Source organism: Capricornis sumatraensis, chromosome 10 (assembly GCF_032405125.1).
Source record: "Capricornis sumatraensis isolate serow.1 chromosome 10, serow.2, whole genome shotgun sequence".
In the NCBI taxonomy this organism is placed as follows: Eukaryota; Metazoa; Chordata; class Mammalia; order Artiodactyla; family Bovidae; genus Capricornis; species Capricornis sumatraensis.
Genome location: NC_091078.1, coordinates 99,908,789 through 99,934,307, shown reverse-complemented (window position 1 = coordinate 99,934,307; position 25,519 = coordinate 99,908,789). Strand labels below are relative to the sequence as shown.

The 25,519-nt window shown below is 55.4% G+C and overlaps 1 protein-coding gene across 14 annotated transcripts in view; it reads left to right on the top strand.

The window, feature by feature from the left end:
* The window catches only part of ATP2B2 (ATPase plasma membrane Ca2+ transporting 2), a 118,114-nt gene that overhangs the window by 34,704 nt on the left and 57,891 nt on the right, over positions 1 to 25,519 (top strand). For 5 of the 14 annotated variants that reach the window (XM_068982247.1, XM_068982252.1, XM_068982250.1 and 2 more), the window contains exons 3-5: positions 3,343 to 3,600; positions 4,621 to 4,746; positions 17,674 to 17,808. The exons of 1 other annotated variant lie outside the window; for it this stretch is intronic. In XM_068982247.1, coding sequence (XP_068838348.1) covers positions 3,343 to 3,600; positions 4,621 to 4,746; positions 17,674 to 17,808 — 519 coding nt within the window. Of the gene's footprint in view, positions 1 to 3,342; positions 3,601 to 4,620; positions 4,747 to 17,673; positions 17,809 to 19,413; positions 19,447 to 20,547; positions 20,608 to 25,519 lie in introns of all 14 variants that reach the window. 8 more of the 14 variants (XM_068982248.1, XM_068982246.1, XM_068982256.1 and 5 more) reach the window with 5 other exon arrangements.

Below are 25,519 nucleotides of genomic sequence, written 5' to 3'. Positions count from 1 at the left end.
TAATCTCTATGGGCCTCATTTGCCCAAATGAGGAGGTTCAGACCACCCTGAGGTTCCTCGTACAGCTGCTACCCCACTCCCTCCCACGCCAAAATTTCCTGAGAAACTGGATAACCAAGTCTATCTGGTCAGCTACCTCGAATTTTTTTTTAACCTAATATTACTAGTTGCAGCCATGAAATTAAAAGATGCTTATGCCTTGGAAGGAAAGTTACGACCAACCTAGATAGCATATTCAAAAGCAGAGACATTATTTAGCCGACTAAGGTCCGTCTAGTCAAGGCTATGGTTTTTCCAGTGGTCAGGTATGGATGTGAAAGTTGGACTGTGAAGAAAGCTGAGCACCGAAGAATTGATGCTTTTGAACTGTGGTGCTGGAGAAGACTCTTGAGAGTCCCTTGGACTGCAAGGAGATCCAACCAGTCCATCCTAAAGGAGATCAGTCCTGGGTTTTCTTTGGAAGGAATGATGGTAAAGCTGAAACTCCAATACTTTGGCCACTTCATGCGAAGAGTTGACTCTTTGGAGAAGACTCTGATGCTGGGAAGGATTAGGGGCAGGAGGAGAAGGGGACGACAGAGGATGAGATGGCTGGATGGCATCACTGACTCAATGGACATGAGTTTGAGTGAACTCTGGGAGTTGGTGATGGACAGGGAGGCCTGGCGTGCTGCAATTCATGGGGTCGCAGAGAGTTGGACACGACTGAGCAACTGAACTGAACTGAACTGAATATTACTAGTTGATTCCTTTTTTCTGCATCACCTCTTTCCAAAGAGGATTTAAAGCAAATAAGTTTGCTCCCTTGACTGAGATATAAATTTGACTTTGAATTGCCTGGCAACCGAAGCAGAAAGTGAATTTGCATAGCTCAAGTTGTCAGTTAGGAGGAAAGATAGTTCTTTGAGAGGCTCGCACACCCCCCTGACAATGAACTGTAGGATGAACTCACCCACAGGACCTAACGTGTGAGCATGCTGTGTTGCTTCAGTCATGCCCGACACTTTGGGACCCCATGGACTGTGGCCCACCCGGCTCCTCTGTCCATGGGATTCTCCAGGCAAGAGTCCTGGAGTGGGTTGATGTATCCTCCTCCAGGGGATCATCCCCATCCAGGGGATCGAACTGGCGCCACCTACATCTCCTGAATTGGCCGGTGGATTCTTTACCACGTGCCACCTGGGAAGCCCAGGCCATTATGAGAGATGCATAATGGGCAGCATTCTTTGCAGAACTTTTGTAGAAAATAGAGAAGAAGATGGTACACTGCTTCTTGCATAAGCCTCGAACAAAGCTAAGGGCGCAACACAGAAGCATAATAAGGAGGGTAATTCCTACTATTTTTAGAGCCACCTCTAGTTGGAAGCTTTTAGGGTAAAAGTTCATTTGATACTCACTTGACCCTCACAACAGCCCTGTGGGCAGGTACTCTTATTACCCAGGAAAGCGGGGCCCCGAGATGCTAAATGACTTGCAAGAGCAGACTCTGGGAACCGGCAGAACCGTGACTCAGACCAAGGCGTTCTGGCCTCCGAGCCCGCGCGCCTGTCCGTCGGCTGCCTTTCCTCAGAAAGGGACTAGGCTGAGTCAGTGCCACCCGGATAAGTGACCTCAGGTGACCCCGTGTAGTACAAGCTTAGAACTCAGTGGGCAGCGGGGAGAGAGGGTACAGTGGGAACACAGATCAGGCTCCCAGAGTGGTGCCCCACAGCCCTGCTCTCAGATGCCTGGCGTCACCTCCATCCTAGCGAGGTGGGAGCCAAGGCCCAGAGAAGGGAAGGACTTGCCTAAGGTCACACAGCTTGGAGGCAGGAGGGCTGGGTTTGGAACTCCAAGCTTCTGGTTCTTTCTACCGCCCTTCACTTCTTCCAGCTGAGACACCAGCTCAGGCCACAGTGGGTTGATAAGGGCAGCTGAACACACTCTTTTCCTGCAGAACGGAGTTCTTGAACTTTGTGACTTACTCCTCCCTGACACCCAGGCCCCAGCCTGCGCTCTGAACCTTCCATGGTGCCTGGACCACCCCCCACGATGGCAGACGTAGGCTGCATCAGTTACGTATAAAATGATGCTGCGTGCTAAGTTGCTCAGTGTCCAACTCTGTGCAACCCTACGAACTGTAGCCGCCCCCCACCCAAGGCTCCTCTGTCCATGGGATTCTCCAGGCAAGAATACTGGAGTGGGTTGCCATGCCCTTCTCCAGGGGATCTTCCCAACCCAGGGATCAAGCCCGCATCTCTTATGTCTCCTGCATTAGCAGGCAGGTTCCTGACCACTAGTGCCCCCTGGGAAGCCTAAAACGGTGCTGGGGACGGACTAACACTAGGCTGCCTTGCAGTACCCAGGGCCCCTCCCTGTCTGCTTTCTTGGCTCAGAGGCCTCTAGACGCTTGTTGGAGGTCACAGAGCACTTCCATGGCAGGGCAAGGATAGGCATAACCCCTGCCCCCAGCTCCCTGCCTGTGACAGCTCCCTTAGTGCCAGAGACCCAGCAGAGTGACCAGCACCCAGTAGCTGCTCAGGAAATGTTTGTCACTTGACCAGTTTTGAGAATCCTTATTTGATGCTGGGCCCTGGTAACCACCTCGGAAGTAGTTTCTCCAGTTTACTGATGAAAAATTAGAGGGAAGGCCAAGTGGGTTCCCCAAAGTCACACAGACAGTGAGCAGACACACCTTAGAAAACCCTGGGTCCGAGGAGGGCAGTTGCAGTTTCCCCAGATCCTGTGGTCACAATCTCCAGATCCTGTCCCTGCCCCAGTCCAAAGGAGCCCAGAGGTGACCTCAGCAGGGCCCACCCACACCCCTCTTTCTTCCCCTTCCTCTTCTCTTTCTCCTGATTGCCCCAGAGCAGCAGGAGGTGTTCTCAGGGTCTGGTGGCTCCGAGTGGTGAAAGAAACCCACACCTCTACTTTCTTGCCCTTGTAGGTACCATGTAGTCATCAGACTGTAAGTCACACAAGTGGCTCAGGGTATCGGTATCCTCGCTGTGTATTGGAGTCTCAGATCCAGTAAGACCCTCCTGTGTGCCGAGCGCTGCCCGGAGCTTTTACCTTCCTCCCCTGGAGCCTGGCCTCAGTGACTCCCGCTTTGCAGACAAAGGGCAGGGACTTACCCAGGACCAGAGAGGGGCAGCAGCAGGGTTAGAGCAGGGTTAGACCCAGCTTGTTGGAGAGCAGGTCCCGCCCCAGCCTGGAGGCCTGCCTCACAGTTGCTGGAAGAATGGAAGGAAAGGATGCCAGCAAAACTGCCTTTTAGACCCTAAAGCACCTGCACTGTAGATTACCGTGAGGCCCCTTCTGCCTGGCTGACCCACTCTGCCTGTTTCCTTCCACTCTGTGCAGGATGTGCGACGGCCCAGGGCGGGGCAGAGGATGAAGGGGAGGCAGAGGCGGGCTGGATCGAGGGGGCCGCCATCCTCCTGTCGGTCATCTGCGTGGTCCTGGTCACGGCCTTCAATGACTGGAGCAAAGAGAAACAGTTCCGGGGCCTGCAGAGCCGCATCGAGCAGGAGCAGAAGTTCACTGTGGTCCGGGCTGGCCAGGTGGTCCAGATCCCTGTGGCTGAGATCGTGGTTGGGGACATCGCCCAGGTCAAATATGGTAAGTGACCCCACTGCTGAGCTTGATGCTAGGACTGCAGTCCAGGCAGGGGTGGGAATGGGCCAGGCAGACCCAGAGAAGCGGGCCCAGGGCAGAGGGTGGATTCCTGAAGGCTGACCCCAAGCTAAGATATTTTCTGAGCTTCTTGGAGAGGTGGAAGGCTCATTTCTGGAGGAGGCAAGATTCCAGAATGTATTTAAACCAAAAAATGGCAAATCCATGACACATGTACCACCACTCTCCAAACCTCTACCCTTAGCAGACATTACTAATTGATCTCAGCCCAAAGCTGAGATAACATCATCAGATGACTTCTCAACCCAGCACTCCAAGGACCGCTAACACTCAGAGTGGGTTGATGACGTGAAATCCCTCTCCCTTCTCTGATCTGGCTGTTGATGGCTGGTGGTTGTGCTAGAGAAGGCGTTCTAGGAAGTGGACATGAATGGGCAAACATTCCAGGCCCGTGATGCTGCCACGGAGAAAGTGAGCAGGCTGCTGCCAAAGGGGATTTAGCTGAGATATGTCCTAGGTAAGTAGAGGTAAGAGAAGGGGGAAAGATTGGAGGACCCCTTCTCACCAGCTGTATTATCCTCCAATAATATTCTTGTCTTGAGGTCTATTCAGCCTAGTCAAGACAGGTTAGTCCCTTCCCAAAGAATTTCCCCAAACCATAGTTGAGGCCAGAGAAGAAAGAGTCATTGAGAAAACTGGGCCCCAAATCCATGCCATGCCAAGAGAAGCGCTTTAGAAACTGAAGGACATGCTCACTCGAGCTCAGATAGAAGCAGGACCCAACCTCAGCGCTCCAGGCCCCCTGCCCTTCACCCGGGCCCCAGGCTTCAGCGGCCCATCAGCCTGTGCTGGACGCCACCTTGGTTCCTGCACTGGAACCAAGTGACCCCAGGCAGCCTGTTCCAGAAGGTGACTCCTCCTTGCAGTCATGCTTGAAGGGGATATTCCAGCCTCTGCAGCCCCCGAGACCCTGCTGACGGCCCCCCTTGCCCTTCCTCCCACCAGGTGACCTCCTCCCTGCCGACGGCCTCTTCATCCAGGGCAACGACCTCAAGATCGATGAGAGCTCCCTGACGGGGGAGTCTGACCAGGTGCGCAAGTCGGTGGACAAGGACCCCATGCTGCTATCAGGTGAGCTGCGGCCCACAGGGCTCGCTCCCGCCGCCACTCCCTGCCCCGTGCCCGGGGTGCCCGCGTCCCCTCCATGAGGCTGGAGGCTCTCAGAGCCTTTGGTCTTGGGCTCCAAATCTCTGGCCGCTCGGCCCCAGTCAAGAACTCTCTCCTTTTCCCCAGCAGACAGACATTAAGTCTACTGTGTACTCAGTACTTCTCCAGGCCCTGGGGTGAGCCCAGTGAATAAAACTGACGATGAACTCCTGCCCTCCCCCCAACCATGGAACTTACCTTCTAGCGAATTGCTATTCTGAAAGTTGAACATGAAAGTCTATTCCCATTAGGGACAGAAAGAATCAGTCTGGTGACTGTTGTTTTAGAGGCATGCTATGTGCCAGGCACTGGTCTGGGGGCTGGGACCTAAGACAGATGAGGCCCCAGCCTTGAGGAGCTTGTGGTATCGTGAGGAGTCAGACAATGTGAAAATTCCAGAGAGTAATAGATATACTCTTGAAAGTCCCTTGGACAGCAAGGATATCCAACCAGTCAATCCTAAAGGAAATCAACGAATCAATGAATATTCATTGGAAGGACTGATGCTGAAGCTGAAGCTCCAATACTTTGGCCACCTGATGCAAAGAGTCGACTCACTGGAAAAGACCCTGACGCTGGGAAAGATTGAGGGCAGAAGAAGGAGATGACAGAGGATGAGATGGTTGGATGGCATCACCAACTCAACGACATCAATTTGAGCAAACTCCGGGAGACAGTGAAGGACAGGGAAGCCTGGCATGCTGCAGTACATGGGGTAGCAAAGAGGCAGACACGACTGATCAGCTGAATAACAGCAACGATAGATACTTGATGAAAATGAAGCAGGACCGTGGAGTGCAGCTGGTTGGGGAGGTCGAGCTGTAAGCTGAGGTGCGAATGATGACACAGAGCTGGTCTTGCAACTTTCCAGAGGGTGCGTATACCAGCAGCAGGAATAGCAAGTGTGAAGGCCCTGAGCAAGACGGAGGGGTCAGATGCCAGGCAAGCGCGAAGGCCCTGAGCAAGACGGAGGGGTCAGATGCCAGGCAAGCGCGAAGGCCCTGAGCAAGATGGAGGGGTCAGATGCCAGGCAAGCGCGAAGGCCCTGAGCAAGACGGAGGGGTCAGATGCCAGGCAAGCGCGAAGGCCCTGAGCAAGACGGAGGGGTCAGATGCCAGGCCCGGTGTGCCGTGCTCAGGAGTTCATAAATGTTCTGAGTGTGATGAGTACTCTGTGGAATCAGCAGTAAGCTGATCCCATTTACATTTTTAAGATCTTGGTCTGACTGCTGCAGTGGGGGTGGCAAGAGAGGAGGGGTGACCCTGCAGAGATGAGGCACCAATCAGGTGAAATACCTTCTCCGAACAGGACACCCAAAAGGCATTCCTGTCCATCAGTGTTCAGCAAACATCGTCTGAGAAGCTGCTCTGGGCCAGGCTGAGCAATGGGATACCTCCCCCCAGACCTCACGATGATCCAGACTCCCCCCCCCCTGCCGCCCCGCCCTTGGAAGCCTCCAACCAGGGTCAGCAGGAGCAGGGGGCAGAGAGTAGACTTGTAAGCAGCTAAGTCCGTAGACGAGGAGTGAGGAAGGGGTGAGGAAACCAAGGGGACAGAACCATCTAGAAGAGGTAGAATTGAGCGGGGTTTTGAAGAGTCAGTAGGAGCCCACCAAGCAGAGTTGTGGAGAAAGGGTCCTCCTAGCGGAGGCACAGCAGTCTAGAGGGGGGTGGGATTTCCTAGAAATACTACAAAGAGGAAGAGGAGCGTGTCTACAGGGTATGATGGTGAAAAGAACTGAGAATCGGGTGTGGGGCATTTATTTATCAAGAACTTATTCAATTATTCATTTATTGAGCACCTACTGTGTGCCAGTGGTTCATGGAGCAAGCACGGTGCCTGCCCTCCTGAAGCTTGGAATCTGGTAAAAGAGACTGACAAGAAAGGAACAAAGAAGCAGATAGGTACCACAGTTCCGGATAGGGATAAGTCAGGTGAAGACGTTACATCACTGTAGTGAGAAGGAGAGCCTGAGGAAGCGGATGGGAATCTTAGTGGGCCAAGGAAAAGCTCGTGTGAAGAGGTTGCATGTGAGCTGAGGGCAGAGCAGCGAGAGAAAGAGAGTTCCAGAAAGAGGGACAGTAAGTGCAAAGGGCCGGGGTCTGACCGCGTGACCACGGAAAGCCATAAATGCCCTCTGGGAACTCAGAACCACGTGGGGGCTCAGGAAACGGCCATCGCCCCGTGGCCTTGGTTCTGACCTCTGAGCTGAAGTGATTGTCAAGAGAGGCGGGCACCCTTGAGAGAAGTGACGCGGTGGGTTATGAGGCTCAGTGCAAGTCGAGGGAAGGTGCTGGGCCTGAGTGGATGGGAGATGAAGGTTCCAGACAGTTTGGAGGAGAGGAGAGGTGGTTCCCTGGTAGGAGGCTGGGGAGAGAAAATGTTCAGGATCACTGACCCGAACAAAGCATCTCCATGCAGCCGTGAGGGTGGGCACAGATGTGGAGACCCTGGGAAAGAGCAATAGGGTAGAGATGGACGGGACGTCAGCTGGCCAGCCCAAGTAGGGTCAGCCACTCTAGTCTCAACCTATCCACCTGGCGGGAAGTCAAGACAAATGGAGGAGACCCTGGGCCTCTGGGTGTCAGGAAGCAGGAGCCAGGGTCTCCTGTGATGTCTTCTGTGGGCAGGACAGAGAAGGATGTGCCGAGGCCAGGAGATCTCGGTCGGTTTGTGCTGACGCTTGCGTTGCTGGCGATCTGGTGGGAGGTTTCTAGCAGGCTTCCCTGGAGCTCTGTCCTGTTGCAGTACGGAAAGTATGCCCATCAAGTTTGCAGAGCCCACGCACCCAGGGAGGGTCAGGACTCATAAAAGGTGGCCAGCGTGCGGGGCAAACTAGACTCAAGACAATGCAGTGGAGTCTGAGCTGCAGCTGACACCCTGAAATGTGAGGGGGAGGGAGGGCGGCGGCTCAGCCCAAGCTCCGGAGGGAGAGACGGTGAGAGAGGGGCGTAGTCAGCCCGATGGAAAGCAAGCTGATTGGAGAAAGAATTTTGTGACAGTCAGAACCGTTCTAGGAACAAAAGCGGCTGCCTGTGTGGTAGTGAGTTCCCCATCACTGATTGTATATAAGTAGGGCCTGGACAGACTGAGGGTGGGGTGGTTGTAGAGGAGGCCAGAGCTCTAAGCAGACACTTCCGTCAACGCTCCTCCCTGTGGTGAGAGTCAGATTCAGCACACCCATCCTCACCCGCACCTCTGCTACAGACCCGCCTTGCTTCCTTTCCTCTGCCCTGCCTCTACTGAGGCCGTTCGCTCCTCCCAGGTGGCCCTTTTCCTTCCTCATTGTGCATTTAACTCCTACCCATCTGCTCAGCGCCACCTCCTCCACGAAGTCTTCCCAGACCACCCTTTGGCCTGCACCCCAGCACTGCCTGGGACCCTTGTGTTGGCCTGTGACATCACATAACACTCGGCCATTCAGGTCATGCTGTCGTGCTGATTGAGTTTTGTGCTGCACAGAGCATCTCAGATAAAGAGTGAGACTATCCACAGACCTGCCACCCAAACACATCTAACAGGTCTCACTTTTATGGGCCCTTCCATGCTTGGCCGGTCCAAGCGGGTGGGAGCCCAGGCCTGAGGCTGCAGGAGGGCAGCCCAGCTCCATCCCAGGCCCTGCACCCCTCAGGGTTCAGGCAGTGTCTGCGAGAGTGAGGAGGGAGGCTGCACTGCATAGTAGAAAGAGCAGAGTTCGGCTAGGCTGAGCCAGATCTGGGCTCTGGAGTGAACTCACTGTGTGTCCCTGGGCACGTCGCTTCACTTCTCTGAGCCTCGGTTTACCTGTGAGGACAATAGCGATGTCCTGGTGTGTGATGTTGGTGAGGCCCCTACCTAGCATGGTGCAGCCAGAGGGATGCCCACGGTGGGCTGGGTCCCTTCCCTGCTTCTCCCAAGGAGCCTGGACTTGGGAGTGACATAGGCCTGGGTTCAAATCCTGACTCTGCCCTTCACTGGCTGGGAGACCCTGGACAAGCTTCTTTCTGAGTCTGTGTTCCCTCACTTGTAAAATGGGAGGACAGCTCCAGCTTATTTGTCCTGTTCCCACCTCTTCCTTCATCTTGACTGTCACCGTTCCCCCTCTCTGGGCTGGCCCTATCTCTCCATCATGTAACCCCTCCCCACCTACAACCTGCATGAGCCTGCCTTCTCCAGGGAGTCCCCCTGGATTGCTGTCTTCCCCAATGCTCTCAACTCTGCATAACTGTCATTTGGACCCTCTTTTCTGGGGGGAGGGGGAACATGACTAGACTCCTCATACCCTCCCCTGTGCTAGAGGCTTTGCTGGGCCTTCTGGTCAGATGACCCTCAGAAAATACAGAGAGACCAGCCTGGGGGCACCTGCAGGGTCCTCATGGTAGTTGAGAAACCACCCCCACCCCCCACACACACACATCGCATCGAGCACATTGGCTTAGCCTGCTGCTGCTGCTGCTGCTGCTGAGTCGCTTCAGTCGTGTCCGACTCTGTGCGACCTCATAGACGGCAGCCCACCAGGCTCCCCCATCCCTGGGATTCTCCAGGCAAGAACACTGGAGTGGGTTGCCATTTCCTTCTCCAATGCATTCATGCATGCTAAGTCACTTCAGTCGTGCCCGACTCTGTGCAACCCCATGGACAGCAGCCCACCAGGCTCCTCTGTCCACGGGACTCTCCAGGCAAGAACACTGGAGTTGGTTGCCATTTCCTCCTCCCGGCTCAGCCTAGAGGAAGGCAAATAATGCTCGGTTCTGGGTCCAATGGCCCAGCCTGTGACCCTGGCCAGTTTGCTTCATCTCTGAGCCTCCACGTCCATGTCTGTGTAGTCACTGCCCGCCCCCCCCACATCTGCCTACCCCACAGGGCTGTTTTGGGGACCACATGCCTACACCAATGGGACTATCCTTTGTGAATGGTGTGCTTGTGAGACGCTGTGTGATGTGGATCAAACACAGAGGCAGAACCCCCCAGTTCCTGCTCTGCATCAGCTCCCGCTATGACCTCGGCCCTTTGGGCCCTCAGTCTCCCCGTCTGACAGATGGGGGCAGACCAGCCTTCAGAAAGATTCAGCTGTCTCTCTAGCACTCAGGGCACAAAGGAAATCCTAATGCCCCAAGAACAGACAGGAGGACGCAGGCCCGTGTCTGCAGTGTCTTCAACCTGGGCAGAGGAGACAAGCAGGAATCTCAGGGTGATCCTCTGTCCACGGGGCCGGGGAGGTGGGGTGGCGGTGGGCAACAAACCCAGTGTCACCTTCTCCCCCTGCCGCCTCCCACATGCCACCACTGTGGCTGTGATGTCCACTCTGCAAGGGGACCCAGAGGTTCAGACACTTCACGTACAATTGGTTAAGATGTTGGGGAAAGATTTCAATTCTTTAAAAGTCTGTGTGGGTCAGACAGCATGCGAATGGGCTCTGGAGTGCAGGGGCCCATGAACTCAGCCTATTTTTTTTTTTTCTAGTTTTCATTTTAAAATCATTTCAAACTTTCAGAAAAGTTGCTGGAGTAGCACAATGAGCGCCCGCACGCCCTCCCTCTGGTAAAACCGCTGTGGCCGTCGCGCTGCCCTCGCTCTCGGGGGCCGTATGCCCTCCCTTGTCAGGGCCCCTTCCTCCTTCAGGTGTGTCTCCCGAGGAAAAGCTGTTTTCATGAGTAACCACAGCACAGCTGTCAACTCAGAAAGCACACCCGACATACCATCCATCATGTGTACCGCCAGTCCCCACGGCGTCCCCCAGGCTGGGACCCGGTGCAGATGCCCTGCGGCATTTAGACGTCCTGCTTCTCAGACTCCCTTAACACCGAGCAGATCTGCAGCCTTTCCTGGGAAGCCAGTGGTTTTTAGCCCTTCTGGATCATGAACCCCCAGGAGAGCCCCATGAAAGCAGTGATCCCACCTGTTAGAAATAAATGCCCAGACTTGCCACTTTGCAGCCTAGCTTCCCACGTGGCGCTAGAGGTAAAGAACCAGTCTGCCAATGTAAGAGACGCAGGTTCGATCTCTGGGTCAGGAAGATCCCCTTTAGGAGGAAATGGCAACCCGCTCCAGTATCCTTCCCAGGAAAATTCCATGGACAGAGGGGTCTGGTGGGCTACAGTCCACAGGGTCGCAAAGAGTCAGACACGACTAAAACAACGAAGCACGCACGCACACACAGGAGACCCGCAGACCCCTGGAGAGCCCTACTCTGGTCTCCATTTGCAGCAGGGGAGAGGTGAGGGCCCTCAGGCACGGAGAGACCCTCAGCATGGGGCCAGAGCCAAACACCACCCTCCAGCCTCGCAGCTCCCCTGCAGCCCCCACTCACGAGCTTGCCTCCGGGGACCCTGTGACTATTACCCAGCAACGTGGCCCATTGGAAGCATCTTACAGTGAATTCCAGGGATGGTTCAGCAGGTGAAGGATCTGCCTGTAATGCAGGAGCCGTGGGTTCGATCCCTGGGAGGAGGGCATGGCAACCCACTGCAGTATTCTTGCCTGGAAAATCCCATGGACAGAAGAGCCTGGGGGCTACAGTCCATGGGGTCACAAAGAGTCAGATAGGACTGATGAAAACACCCACCCACACACACGCACACACACACACACACACACACACACACACACACACACACACACAGTGAATTCCACAGGGAAACCAAAGACTAGGCAGGGACCAGCACGCTGTCCTCAAAAGCCGTGGGGCCCACCCCCAGCAGACCCTCTGGCTCAGCCCCCTGCAGGACCACCCCCCTCCTCCCTTACCCTTGGAACCAGAGCCCAAACAGCACGAGGTAACCCAGGACCTCGACAACCCTCTGGGGCCCACTGCCCACCCTGCCTGCCAAGCTCAAGGCCAGGCGTGGGGAGCCGGACCTGCCGCCACTGCCGCCGCCGCCAGGGAGCCTGTGACGACACCGTGACCACGGGGAGGCCCCGTCTGCCACTCGGCCCGCGCTCTCTCCATTACACTACCCTGCCTCTTCTCCACGAGAGGCAGCGGGGTGTAGTGGATAGAGCACGGGTTCAAGTCCCGGCTCCACCTCTCACAGCTGTGTGACCCTGGGCCATCGCTCAACCTCTCTGAGCCAGAGAGGCCGCAAGTGGGCGGAGGGGCCAGGGCTGGTAACCGCACCAAGGCCTGCCTCACTGGGTTGTTGTGAGGGGGACGGGCTCGTGGGTGCTGAAACGCTCTGCCGACTTGGGGTGCTCGTGGGTGCACGTTATTGCTGTTGTTAACCGCGTCGATAGCAGTAACGGCGACAGCATCGCGTCTGGGCTGGGGACCGCATGGGCTTGGCCTGGTGCTCGTGCTGGAGGCAGGTGATAACCCCAGACAGGGCCTCCATCCTTCTTCACGTCTCTACTCTCAGGAAAAGGCCTCTGAGATGGCCCGGCCTCTCCACTCTCCCTGTCCAGAGAGAGGCTTTGGAAGTCAAAACCTGGAGAGTGAGGAGCTCTGTGCCGCGTGTGCGGTGCAGCCTCCATCAGCCATTTGACCTCTCTGTGCTCAGAAGCTTCATTTCATAAAGCCAGGCTTCACTGGGCCTGCCCACAGCGCCACGGTGCACCCCACCTGTCATTACCAGAGGCTGTGGCCCTGAGATGCCATCTGGACCAGGTCTGGGGCAGGTCTGAGGCAGAGGTGGGCTTTGAGCCTGCAGTCGGGTAGGTTCTGGCCCACACTCTGCTGCCAGCTCAGAGGCTGCAGAAACAACTCCAGAGGGATGGGATGGAGGGTCAGGTGGGGGCCCTGGACAGGCCATCCTGTTGGCTGCAGCCTGCAGAGTTCCCCGGGGCCCAAGCTCCTTTCTGACTCACGGGTGAACCGACAGACGGGTGCTGACACGGCTCCTCCGCCTCTTACCTGCCTCCAAACAGCCCTGCCTCGGACTTTGTGCACAAGCCCCCCCGACCCCCGCCCCTGGCGAGGGGGAGAGAACAGGAGCCGGAGCCTCCCAGCTGCCCAAGCAATGTGCTTTGAAATGCGGGTGACAACGGTGACCTTACCAGGGACCATGGCCGCCGAGCGGGAAGAGCGGGGCACGGAGGGACCCTCTGTGCATATTGGTTCCTTCCTCCCCTTCCCCAGCACACCTCCAGCGGACCCCCAGTGAACCCCAAACAGACACCCAACCCTGCAGCCCTCCTCCACTTAGGCCACCGCTCCCTTCACGAGCCCTGAGCCTCAGCCCAGCTGATCGCGGCCGTCTCCTGCCTTTGCCTGAGCGGGCCCCAGCCCTCCCTGCTCCCGCTGGTCTAGAGGCCCGGCCCCTGGGTCTCTGTTGTCTTGTGTTGTTGCTCATCTGTGTGCCTGTCTGCTCCCCCAACTACACTGTGAGCCGGTGGAGGGCAGGGACCACCGGGAGCCCCTTGGCACAGAGCGAGACCCCACCACGCCCGTCTGTCGTGTGAACAAGCGCGGCCCGGACAGGGAGCGACACCTGTCTGCTCAGCCTCCGCCCGCCCCTCCAAAGTCCCCAAGATGCTGCCTGTAACAGAGGCTGCCCTCCCCCTGCCGGGAGGGACCCTCACCTCTGGGAGACCTGGGTTCCCAGACTTCACTGCCGAGAGGCGATGACTGAAGCCAGACCTCTAACAGAGGACAAAACTGAGGTCCGCCAAGGAGAGGGCTGGCTGCAGGTCGCTCAGCAAACCAGAAGCAGACCGCAGACTGATTCCCAGGTCCCTCCCTCCTCGGCCCAGGGCCCTCTCCATCGACCATCCCCTAGGCAGTGTATTCTGAGGGGCTCCTTGGGGACTTAGAGGAGATGGGGACCACAGGATGGTGTCCAAAGGACCGTGGACATGGGAGCCTGGTGCACGCCTAGTCAGGATGCCCCTCCCTAAAAGGGTCTCTGTCCACACTGACAGACCTGTGGCTTATATGCCTCTGGTCCTGCTGTTGGAGCTTCGGCCCTTGGGCTTAAACCTTGTCCCCTGCAGGGGATCCTGGAGCTGGGCGACCCGGTCCACTCAGTTCTTCCTCTGGCAGGAAGGGGCAGCCAGGCTCTGCGGTCCTCACAGGGGAGGGGGAGTGGGCAGTCCAGGGAGCTGTGGGGAGGAGGGCTGGGCTGGATGAATCTGACCCTTTGTAAAACCGTGAAGGTGGCTTATGGAGGGGTGTGGGTCCTCCCTTATAAACACATGGCCACCAAGAAAAACACAGAAAATGAGGTAGCAGTGACAGCGGTGCTGTGGGAGGCAGAGAGGAAATGCGCCCAGATCCCGCCCCCCAGGGGCTCAGGGGCCAGGAGGCAGCCCCTGGGAAACCGCTGGCAGGGGAGACCAGAGGAGAAGTGACGTGCTTCTGTGGGGGGCAAGGAAGTCAGCTGAGAGCAGGGGCGTTTGTCCTAAGCCTTGAACAGTAGGTTTTGGACAAGAAGTGGAAGAAGGGCATTCAGGCGGTGATGACTGTGTGCGCAGAGATGGGCGTGGGGCTGGGCTCCGCGGCGGGACGGAAGAGCCGCTCCCAGCGCTGCTCCCAGGGAGAGGGTGCGTGCCGGGAGTCGGTGGTCCGGGGCTCAGAGAAGGTTGACAGCTGACCCAAGGGTTGCTGATGAAAGCGTCTGGACTTTGGGGAGCTGTGGAGGGTGTCTGAGCTGGGGGATGGTCGGCAGAGCCGAGGCTGGGTGTGCTGCTGGGGTGTGGAGGGATGGGGGACCAGAGCGGGAGGTGATGCCCCTGACTCCTCTGGCCCCTCCGATGCAGAGGCCTGGAGGACCCCCCGGGGTTCCTCGGTGCTGGGTGGGAGGCGTGCCGGCCCTTCTCCCCCACCTCCCCGTGTCCGGAGGCCACCTCTCTGGCTTCCTCTTCCTTCCCCCCCTCCTCCCTGCCTCCTGATGAAGAGCCGCCAGCTCCCTGCTGAGCTGGGAGTGATTAGATCAGAAGGTGATTTGGGGTCTGATTATCTTGGGTGGAAATTGGCCCTCTCTGTCTTTTTCCATCCCGCCCAGGGCCGGGGAGGTGGGGAGCGGCTTCTCTGTCGACACCCAGGCCGAGCCAACTTTTTCACGAACGTGTTTGGGACCAGTGTGTGGCCTTGTTTCCTGAGGAAGTGCAGCATCTGACCAACCCGGCAGGAGGCTCTGTCCCTCACCAGCCAGGGACCCTGGACGGGCCACTCCTCCCAGAGCCCCAGGTTTCTCCTCTGTCAGTTGAGGGCCAGCATGAGAGCGGACGAGATGATTGCACATGAAGGGTCAGGGTTAAGTTTGGGCTTAGGATCGGGGTGAGGGCACGAGGCCTGGTGTGGAGTAGGTGTCCTGCGGAAGGTCGTGCTGATTCTGTCCCTGCCGTCTACACCCTGTGAGTGTGCTGAAGTGTGTTCACCCCTCACCTTTAAAGATCTGCGGTGACCTCACACCACCCAAAGGTGACCTCTCTGCAGCTTAGTTCCTCATCTAATATCGCTGATACTTAATAGTCCATCCTGCCAGCCCCCACACAAGCTGAGCCCGCGCTTGAAAAAGCTTTTTGTTAGCAAGTTATTGTAGTTCCCAAATCCTCGTAATTAGGCCCATGTTGTGCTTGTGCCCCTCATGAGGAGAGTGCACTCCGGGGTCTGCCTGTGATGGGTAGACACCAGGCCTGGGCCTTCCAGCCTAGAGTCAGTGTTTGAGCGCTTTCTGTGGCCCCCACTGCTCCCTGCCTAGGGATGGGCGCGGAGCCTGGGGATGGGCACAGAGCCTGGGGATGGGCACGGAGCCAGCCGTGGAGGGCATCACCTGAGAGCCTGGATTCTGGTACGGCTTGCTAGGCTCCAGGCTGCCTCTGGAAGCCTTCCTGACTTAGTTTGCCCTTCGTGGATGGACAGACCGACCTTTACCACCTCAAAAGAACCTACTGGAGGATATCTGTCTGTCTGTAAAGCACTTTAAGATCCTGACATCCTAGAGGCCAAATGGCTGGAGCACCACAAATGCGTGTACACACACACAACCAGATGTGTGCAAACATATACACGCACAGATACCATCTCAAAATATGGCTCAGGTCCTAGGAGAAAAAGGAAAGGAGTGGATGAAACCTCTTGAAACGTGAAAACAGATTCCTTGCTTTAAGGAAAGTGCTTTCTGCCCTGACTTAGAACCTGTTGACTCTTGTTTTACATGCAATTCTAATGAGTCTGTCCACCTAGACTTCAAGTCTGAAGCAAATTGGGAGAACCAGGAGAAGGCCTTTAGTGACAAGTGACCCTGAAAATGGGAAGAAACGACCATTGATCGTAAGTGGAAACAAGGAAAATCTGAAAACAGCAGAAGGAGTTTGAGAAACAAGTATTCAGGGGTGTTTGGTGTCTGGGCTTGGTGGCCACGGCCGGCTGTCTGACGGACCAGATATAATTCTTCCTCCGCGGCCTGGAGACGGCTGGAGACCCTGTACCACATGGGACCGGATTTTTCTTACCTCTCTGCTGGAGAAGGAGCTACGTGCTCATACAGAGGGTTTTCTAGCCAGAGCAGTAAAAATGAAAAATCACAAAATACAAGTGCTTGACAGGCCAAACTTCACTTCCCTAGGTCCTTTACTAAGCAGAGTGCCCACTTGTCAAGAAGAAGTTAACAACAAAGACCCCGAAGATGAGTAAAAGTGGAGCTACCCTGCTCAAAAGCCTCCCTCCCTCCTCCCCGACAGCTCCCCTCAGGCCCCTGGAAGAACTCCAGGACCCTTTGGAACCCAGTTTGAAAAATCTAAAATTCTCAGAAGGGAGTTTGTAACGTTTCTTGTACCGTGGACTCCTGGGAAGGTCCGGGGTCATCCTGGGCCACCCCTATTCAGAATAAAGCTTTGAAATACATGAAATATCTTGGATCACAAAGGAAGTCAATTCTATTGAAATAGCTAAAGTAATTTTAAAAGAATAAATGTGTGATGTAGTAACATTTGTGTTTCTTTATTAGTATACTGAATAACGAGATCCAGCAATCAATATAATAACAGCCTTAGTTGTAAAATAAGCATAAGCCTAAAGAGTATCTTATCTTTGTGGCGTCCCTGATAGCTCAGCTGGTAATGAATCCACTTCCAATGCAGGAGACCAGTTCGATCCCTGGGTTGGGAAGATCCCCTGGAGAAGGGAGAGGCTGCCCACTCCAGTATCCTGGCCTGGAGAACTCCATGGACTGTACAGTCCATGGGGTCACAAAGAGTTGGACATGACTGAGCAACTTTCACTTTCACTTTCACAAAGTAAGAGATATTTTTCTTTATTTCAAAAATAAAGAGATATTTTTAAAACCTGATTTTTGTAACGTGTAATGGTGTTGTGGGCACCGCTGACACTCCTGGAGTTTATTGCTTTTGCTCTTAATGGAGGAAAAATGCTAAATTTCAGTTTGATGTCTGTGAAAGTAAAGATTTCATTGTTTCCTCATCCAAGTTCTCTGAGCGCTGAATTCTTTCCTCAGATCTTTGGGGAGGAAGTGGACTTCATTTTAAGCAGTCCTGCCCAGGGCTTAGTTGGCATTTTTCTTGCCAGTTGCAGAGTTAAGTAGAATGAGGTATGGTTCCAGATATATCAATAAAGGAAAAGACAAGAGTGGTCCCTGCTTGACCTGTAAGGCAGGGAGAGGAGGAATGGGGAGAGAGAAGAGAGAGGAAGGAACTCACCAGGAATGGGTAGGAGATGGGAAGCCTGAGCTTTCCAGGGGCCTAAGAGCTGCGTATAGCAGTGTTTGAGAACCTGGCTCATCATAGCATTGTCCCAAGGTATAGTCATCTTTAAAGGACCCACTAGGATGATACACATTAAATCTTCACTGTAGGTGGTGCCCCAGGACCTCAACAGGCAAATTGCCAGGAGCAGACTGGGACCGGATTCCTCCCACTCCTTGGGGGAGGGGGGTCTGGGCTGTGCAATGGTAACTTGGCTTTCATCCCCATCTTTAGGCACCCACGTGATGGAGGGCTCTGGGCGGATGGTGGTCACTGCTGTGGGTGTGAACTCTCAGACTGGCATTATCTTTACCCTGCTGGGAGCCGGTGGTGAAGAGGAAGAGAAGAAAGACAAGAAAGGTAAGCCCAGCCCCCTCGTGGACCAGGAGAGGAGCTCTTAAGGCCACATTTTCTTTGTTGATTCTTTCACTCAACAAGTGAGTTGCTGAGTGCCTTTTATGTCCACACCCTGTGCCAACAGTCGCCTCCTGCATCCTCGAGGCCCGGCTTGGGCCAGGAGGCTCTGTCTGTTCCATCTCCAGGGTCTTGTCCTGTCTTGTCCAGTCATGTCATGGGGGGCTCCCCTTCCCCTCCGAGCCAGGCCAAGGGTGCTGAGCCTTTCCTTCAGTCTCTACCCTCAAGTGTGACCTGGTCCCATCATCAGCCCTGATATTGAGTAGAAAACTCCACCTGGGCATATTCCTTCACTCCTCTCAATTCCACTGGGCAGAGCTGCACACTCAGTGGAGACTCTACCCAGAGGTGATAGGGGAGCTTCTGGGGAAGATGCCTCCAAATCAACTGTTGTGAGCCCCTCTCTGATACCCCTGGAGCTGCCATCTCAGCTGAGTTCTGTCTCCTCCTCTCCCAGAAGCAAATGTCCTCACTCCATGGGCTCCGCTTGGTGCAGCAGGCTGGCATCTTGGGCTGGAAGTGGCTCTCAGAGCACAGGAGGAATGGTTGGGAGACGTGAGCCCCAATCCCATCAGACCAGGCCCAAATCTAACGTGCAGCCTCTGGTCCGAAACAGCTGGCTACTTGCCCAACATTCACACTCGGTCTTGGGGACCCTCCCCTTCTCACAAAGTCTTCAGTCCTTTGTCTCCTTCCCCAAGCCCCAGAGGAGGATCCCCAACATCCAGACCTTCTGGAACCCAGGGGAAGGAGATGAGATAGTAGAAGACCCTGCTTTCAGTTTTAGGGCCAACGGGACTAACCTCCAGCTCTCAGAGGTCAGCCAATCTTGGCCTGGGACACAATCAAAGATTACTTGTTCCCAGGGGCAAAACCTGTTTCCTACTGGGGTCCTCCTAAGATTATGGCTGCCGCAGGAGCAGGAACAATGGCAGTAAGCTGTGATCTGTGCGAGCTGAGGTTGAAACCAAGGACAAGTCTTGGCCATGAGGTGCAGAGCACGTCAGGACACCGTCCACACAGTGACGTAGCAGCTGTGGCCACCAGTGGCCCCAGGTGCAGGCAGCTGGGCAGGATGTAGCTGTTCTGCCCACTTCCTTGGCCTTGCTGGGGCCTGGGTGAGGGGCAGAAACACCCAGAAGCTCCCACGGGCCAGACTCATGTTTTTTAAATGCCGATAAGAAAACAGGCCTCTTCTGCCCAGCATGGGTCAGAGTCCCTTGCTGAATGTTTACCTGCCCATCAACGAGATGGGGACAGCAGTGCAGAAGGAAGAGGTGGGGTATGGAGGGGACATGGCAGAGGAAGATGGGGGGCAGTCCAGCCTCTCAGGCCCCTGAGAGCAGACCCAGGGGTTTCCCAGGGCTGGACCCCCTTAGCGCTTCCATCCCATCATCTCCACCAGGGACGCTGCTTACAACCCTCCATTTCAGGATGACTCTGGGCATGCCAGAGTGCGTGTGTGTGTGTGTGTGTGTGTGTGTGTGCATGTGTGGGCGGGCGTGTATGTGGCTGTACGTGCTTCTCCTTCATTAACATGTCTCAAAAATCATCACACAGGTGTGAAGAAGGGGGATGGCCTTCAGCTACCAGGTACAGTAAGACACCCCCCAGGGTAGAAGGGGCTTTTAGAAGTAGCAGCAGCCATTCACCCCTGAGCCCTGGCCCCAGACCCCCAGCACACAGCTAGCAGGGTACCCAACACCTCAAAACTCCTGAGTGGCTCCATGTGCTGCCAGCCCCACAGGACAGGCCAGCACCCCACGCTGCCCTTCCAGTGCTTCCGGGGCACATGGCACCCCCACTGCCTCCAAACCCCAGACAGCACACGCCATGTGCGCTCAGCACCACGTGACCCCACAGAGCCCCTCACCCCATGGCACGGCCAACTCACCCAGCATCTATTCCCTCTCCTTCCCACAGAACCCGTCTCCCCCCGCCTCAAGGAAAAATAGCCAGAGCGAATTTGAGCATCTCATATCATTTTTGATTTATAAACTAAGGAGATCTCACCAGTGCCCTCTCTGTCTCGTGCACAAGATGCAACGTGCCTGATGTCATCTTTTAAGTGGTCGGGCACCTCCTATGGGCAAGACCAAGGCAGCCTTTTGAGCATCAGTCAGGAAAGGAGGAGTTGGCCATGGGCAGTGACCTGAGTCAAATGCACGAATCCGAGGTCACTGCCGTGAATAGATGTCCTTCCAGGACATAGCAACCGTCACAACAAGCGCCCATTCAGAACGGCCGGTGCTATTACTGCACCCCGTGTTGAGTCGACTCCTGGCCATGGGTCCCTCTGGCCATGATGGTCAGCCAGCACCGCCCCCCAACCTTGATAGAACCCTCACTGACAGAGAGACCTGGCCTGTTAGTTGGGCCAACAGGATGCCTGGATCCAGATCTCACACCGACCATCCCACCTACCCACGTTGATCATCCTCCATATTTTATTTCAAAGACCCTCCGTGTCTGAGTTTCTCCCCACTGACTTGTGCGTCATCTCCACGGGAACATTTCACCCCACCCACCCCCCACCCCCAAATCTGAGTTTCCTGACTTCCGACGGCAGTGTGTGTTTCCGGCCACAGTCACGTCCCTCCCCGCACGCTGGTTCGCGTCTACTGCTGCTGCCGTCTGCGCTGTTGCTCTCCTCCATTTTGACCACTGCATTTTTCATCCCTCCCACCCCCACAGCGGCCGATGGTGCGGCAGGTTCAAATGCTGCAGATAGTGCAAATACCAGCCTAGTCAATGGTACGTCTCCCACCCCGCCCCCGGTGAGCTCCCTGTCTCGGGCGATGGGCGCCTCCCCACCCCCAGCTCTGGGCTCTCCTCTCCCTGTTCGGGATGGCCCAGACTTGGATGTGCATGGGCAGCTCGGGGACGGCCGTCCTCTCTCACACGGGGCAGGTGCTTAAGAGAGAAGCCACCACCGGGCACCCAGCTCTGTTCCCACCGGCGGTGGTCACCGTTGGGCCCTTGACCCCCCCAGTGGAGCCCAGAAGAGGGACGTGACCTTGGCTTCAGATCTGGTCCCCCCCCTCCCTCCCTGGAAGCAGCGTCCCTCCCTGTGTGGCCCTCTCCTAAGCACATTCCTGGTCCCGGCTTGGGGGAAGAAGGCCCGGGGTCAGGACCCGGGCTGAGGCTGGCCTCTGGGTCCCCAGTGCAGGCTCCCATCCTCGACTCAAACCATTCCCTCGAGGCAGGGGGACCCAGGCCTGCGTTCAGCTCCTGGGCCCCGCCCTGAAGCATGGCTGAGCCATTGGTAGACGTTCTTTCTCTTCTTTCGTGGAGTGAACGGGCAGGGGGTTCGCTTGGGCTCGGGCCCAGTTCTGTCCCTCGGGTGTGGACTGGTGTTTCTTGCTGTTGCCTGCGCTGGAGCGTCTGTCCTGAGTCTCTGCATTCTTACCGGCCCTCTCGGGGATGGGCGGTGAGGGTAAGGGCTGCCACTGTACCTTGAGTCTGCATCTCACCCTCCTTACAAACGGGCAGGAAGGAAGTCCATTCACTGGCCTCCGCGCCTTTGGAAGATTTCACGCCTCTGTACCCTCCCATCTTCTCTGGCCATCCCCGTCCCCAAGTCAGGTGACGTAAAGTCACCCGGTCTGCTCCTAAGAGCTTTCACGGCTCGGCCATGAAACCACTGCCCCCGAGAACTGAAGGGAAGGGAAAGCTTTTTCTTTCCCCAGCGTCGCTCATCCCAGGAGCTAAGCATCCATCCTGTCATTCACTCCTCACCACTCCCAGAGAATACGGAGCTGTGGTGCTGCCGCCTCCTCCCCTCCCCTGTCCCAGGCCTCTGGCTGAGCCACTCGGATTCAAAGGGACCCAGGATGGAAGCAGCTAGCAGATGGCAGGAGCTGGGCAACACCCATCTGTGAGCAGCACCTGGCCAGGAAGGGCTAATTCGGGTGTGGGTCTATTTCAGGTACAGGAAGAGGAAAGAGGACAGCCTGGGGCGTGGGAGGTGTCCCATGTGAGGGGAGGGTGGTGCTGTTGCTTTAGTTGCTACTTCGTGTCCGACTCTTGCTGCCCCATGGACTATAGTCTGCCAGCCCCTCTGTCCGTGAGATTTTCCAGGCAAGAGTACTGCAGTGGGCTGCCATTCCCTTCTCCGAGGGATTTCTTCAACCCAGGGGTAAGACCCGGGTCTCCTGCATGGCACACAGATTCTTTATGGACTGAGCCACGAGAGAAGCCCTAACGGGGAGAAATGATGTAGGCAAACCCAGGTCGGGGGAGGGAGAGGGCCAGGAGGAAACAGGAAGTGACGTCCTGCTTCCCCCCACCCCCCCGGATGATGAACCTGCTGGGACCCGCATCCAGACTGGTGGGTCTCAAAAAGGCAGGAGCCTCACTTCCAGTTCAAGCCAAAAACGTCCCTATATTCCCAAGAAAAACTGTAGGAAAGATGGGGAAACATCATTTCTTACCCACTTTCTGTGCACCAGGCACTTTGCAAGCGTCTCATTTAATCCCCATGATAACCCTATGGGTCAGTTTTTTGTCCCCACTTTAAAATGTGGAAACTGAGTCTCATGGAGATCAAGACACTAGTCCAAGGTCACAGAGCTGGGCAGTAGCAAAGCTGGGACGTGAAGCCAGGCCTACCTGGCTCTAAAGTGTGTGCCGCTCTTCCTGGTGTAAATTTCACAATGATGTAGGGACTTTCCCTGGGAGTCCAGGGGTTAAGGTTTCAGCTTCCAATGCAGGGGGTGCGAGTCCTATCCCTGGTCAGAGAGCTAGGATTCCCACATGCCTCGTGGCCAGAAAACCAAAACAGAACCAGTATTGTTCCAGATTCAATAAAGACTTTTAAAATGGGCCACATCCTCAAAAAAAGAAAAGCTTTAAAAAATAAATAAATAAACTTCACAAGCACGTTAAGAAGTCTTCCCTGCAAAGGATCCTGTGGTCAAAACTGTTTAAGAACCACTGGGTAGAATTGGTTTCCTCCTTGTTGCAGAAAGACAGCCTCTATCGTGCTGTGGGATAGAGTTAGAGTCACACGGGGCTTCCCAGACTGACGTGGCTGCAGGACCCTTCCTGGCTGAATGTCGTGGGATTGGTAGACCTCCAAAATACACGTTGGAGCCAGTGCTCTAAGCTGTTGCTACTCGAATTGTGACTGGAGGCCCGCATGCTCCTGGGCATCTTTCAGGAGCTCGTTAGAAATGCAGACTCTCAGGCCCCACCCAGACCTGGCGAATGAGAACCTGCCTTCTGATGTGCCCTCCAGGCTCCAGGCAGAGGGCACTGAAGGCTGAGGGGGCTAAGCTGAGCTTTGTGAGTGAGAGAATGCACCGTTCTTTTCCACTCCTTGATCTGAGCAGAGTCAGGATGCCCTGGATGTGGAAGACACACTCAGCTGGCAGGATGCCCCCTCCTCACTCTACTCCCACCAAGGCCCTCCCAACTGAGCAGTAAGGGGTGTCCCATTGATTTTGGAGGCATGATAATTGCCATTTTACTTTTATTATTTATTTTATATTTATTGACACATGTGCGTGCGTGCTAAGTCGCTTCAGTCATGTCTGACTCTTTGCAAACCCATGGACTACAGCCCATCAGGCTCCTCTGTCCATGGGATTCTCCAGGCACAAGTACTGGAGTGGTTTGCCATGCCCTCCTCCACGCGATCTTCCTGACCCCGGGATAGAATGCGCATCTCTGGTGTCTCCTGCATTGGCAGGCGGGTCGTTTACCACTAGCGCCACCTGGGAGACCCGTTTATTGATATATCACTATTGAATGAGAATGAGAAATGAGAGTCGCTCAGTCGTGTCCGACTCTTTGCGACCTCATCGACTACAGAGTCCATGGCATTCTCCAGGCCAGAATACTGGAGCGGGTAGCCTTTCCCTTCTCCAGGGGATCTTCCCAACCCAGGCATCGAACCCAGGTCTCCCGCATTGTGGGCGGATTCTTCATCAGCTGAGCCACAGGGGAAGCCCTATTGAATACATCACTTTTAGTCACGATTTTAAGTGACACATTGCTCTTAATGCTGGACACTTACAGGGTACTTTGCAGTGCTTTTCATAAGCATCACCTTGGTTGAAACTGTTGCATTTCACAGGGGGACAAATGTAGCCCCAGGTAAGAGAAGTGACACCTCCCAGTTCTCCTAGTTAGCAGTCTGTCTTCTCAAAGCTTGTTTATGGGATCTCCATGGACCCTCCACGTTGAGGATTTCCGCACTCATGACCCTCGCAGTTCACAGAGAGGACTGATCCATTTGGCAAAAATGCATCTGGCATCTGATGCAGAGAGGCCTCTGGGTCTCCACCTCGTTCCCCCATCCTGGGTCCTGTCCTCCATCCCAGCTCCCCTGAATCAGCCCATCTTCCAGGTCCCGTGGGGGGCAGCACCCCACCACCATTCCAGGGCCAGGCGAGCACCGGTTTGGCTAAGGAGAGCCAACAAATGAGCCCTCACTTCCAAGAAATCGGGCCAGCTGCGCCCAAGTGCCCCCAGGACACAGCTCCCTCCCTCAAACACATGCATTGTTGATTATTTTTCTGGCCACGTGATCACCATGGAAATAAAAGAGGAAATTGCTAGCTTGGTTAATGGGCACACGTGGGCTATTGCATCTGATAATGTGCGATGCAAACAAAGGTCCCTCTGTGCCCTCTCACACCAGCTACTGAAGCCGAGTCCTCTGGTGCCTTTTAGCCCAGTTAGTAAAATAATGTTTAAAAATAAAAACAACTGTTGTAGTTCATTCCGATCAGCTCCAAGAAGCCTTCTTCTGTGTTGTTTCTTAATCTGGCAGAAAGAATTTTAGAATAGAGGGATGGGGGCCTTTCTTTTTCAACCCCAGGGGAGGTCACTGACCCTTTGCTGGGAGGCTCAATGGGAACAGCCCAGCACTGTTGCAGAGATGGTATGGAGCTGGCACCCAGGAAGCCGCTGCTTGCCTCTGAGGCAGTCAGTGTAACGTGGATGTGATGTGGGGACGACAGTGTTTACAGAGGGTCATCAGGGTGCCCTGTAAATGACAGTTGCCTCTGAACCTCCCTCAGCCCCAGTTTCCTCATTGTAAAATGAGAGGGATGGAAGCCCCTCCTGCCCCACCTTGCAGGGTACCAGGAAAATGGGCAAGACGTGAGTCACTTGCAAACTGCCAAACGCTGCTGGGCGAGTGGTTATCACTAAAAGGTAACTTCTAGGTGCTCCGGGAGGCAAGATGCCAACCCCTTGTTACGGAGGTGGAAGCCAAGCTGGGAGCAGTGAAGTCACAGGGCTAGCTGGTGTTGGAACAGCAGCTTCAGGAGCTCAGTCCCACCAGTGCCACCTCAGTGCCCACCCTACCGCAGGCTCAGGGGATGAGGGGTAACTGCTTTCTCCCAAGGAGGGGCAAAAATGTGCATACACTTTGGGGCCAGCTGTCCACTCACCTGCGGAGAGTGTCCCTCCCTGAGCTGCAGCTTTTTATCTGTGTGTGGGTTTGATCCCAGAGCGCCCCAGTAGGGATGTGGTGAGGACCAGCTGAAATCATGGAGGTCATGTATGGGCCTGGCCCACAAACTGTGAGGATGTCTTTCACAGTGATTATCCAGGAGTGGTGAGGGGTTCCGTGACCTTCTCTGAGTCCTCCTGAGGTGGTGAGCCATCGGGCAAAGCCCAGGGTGAGCCAGGGGACAGGAGGATAACCCCATCC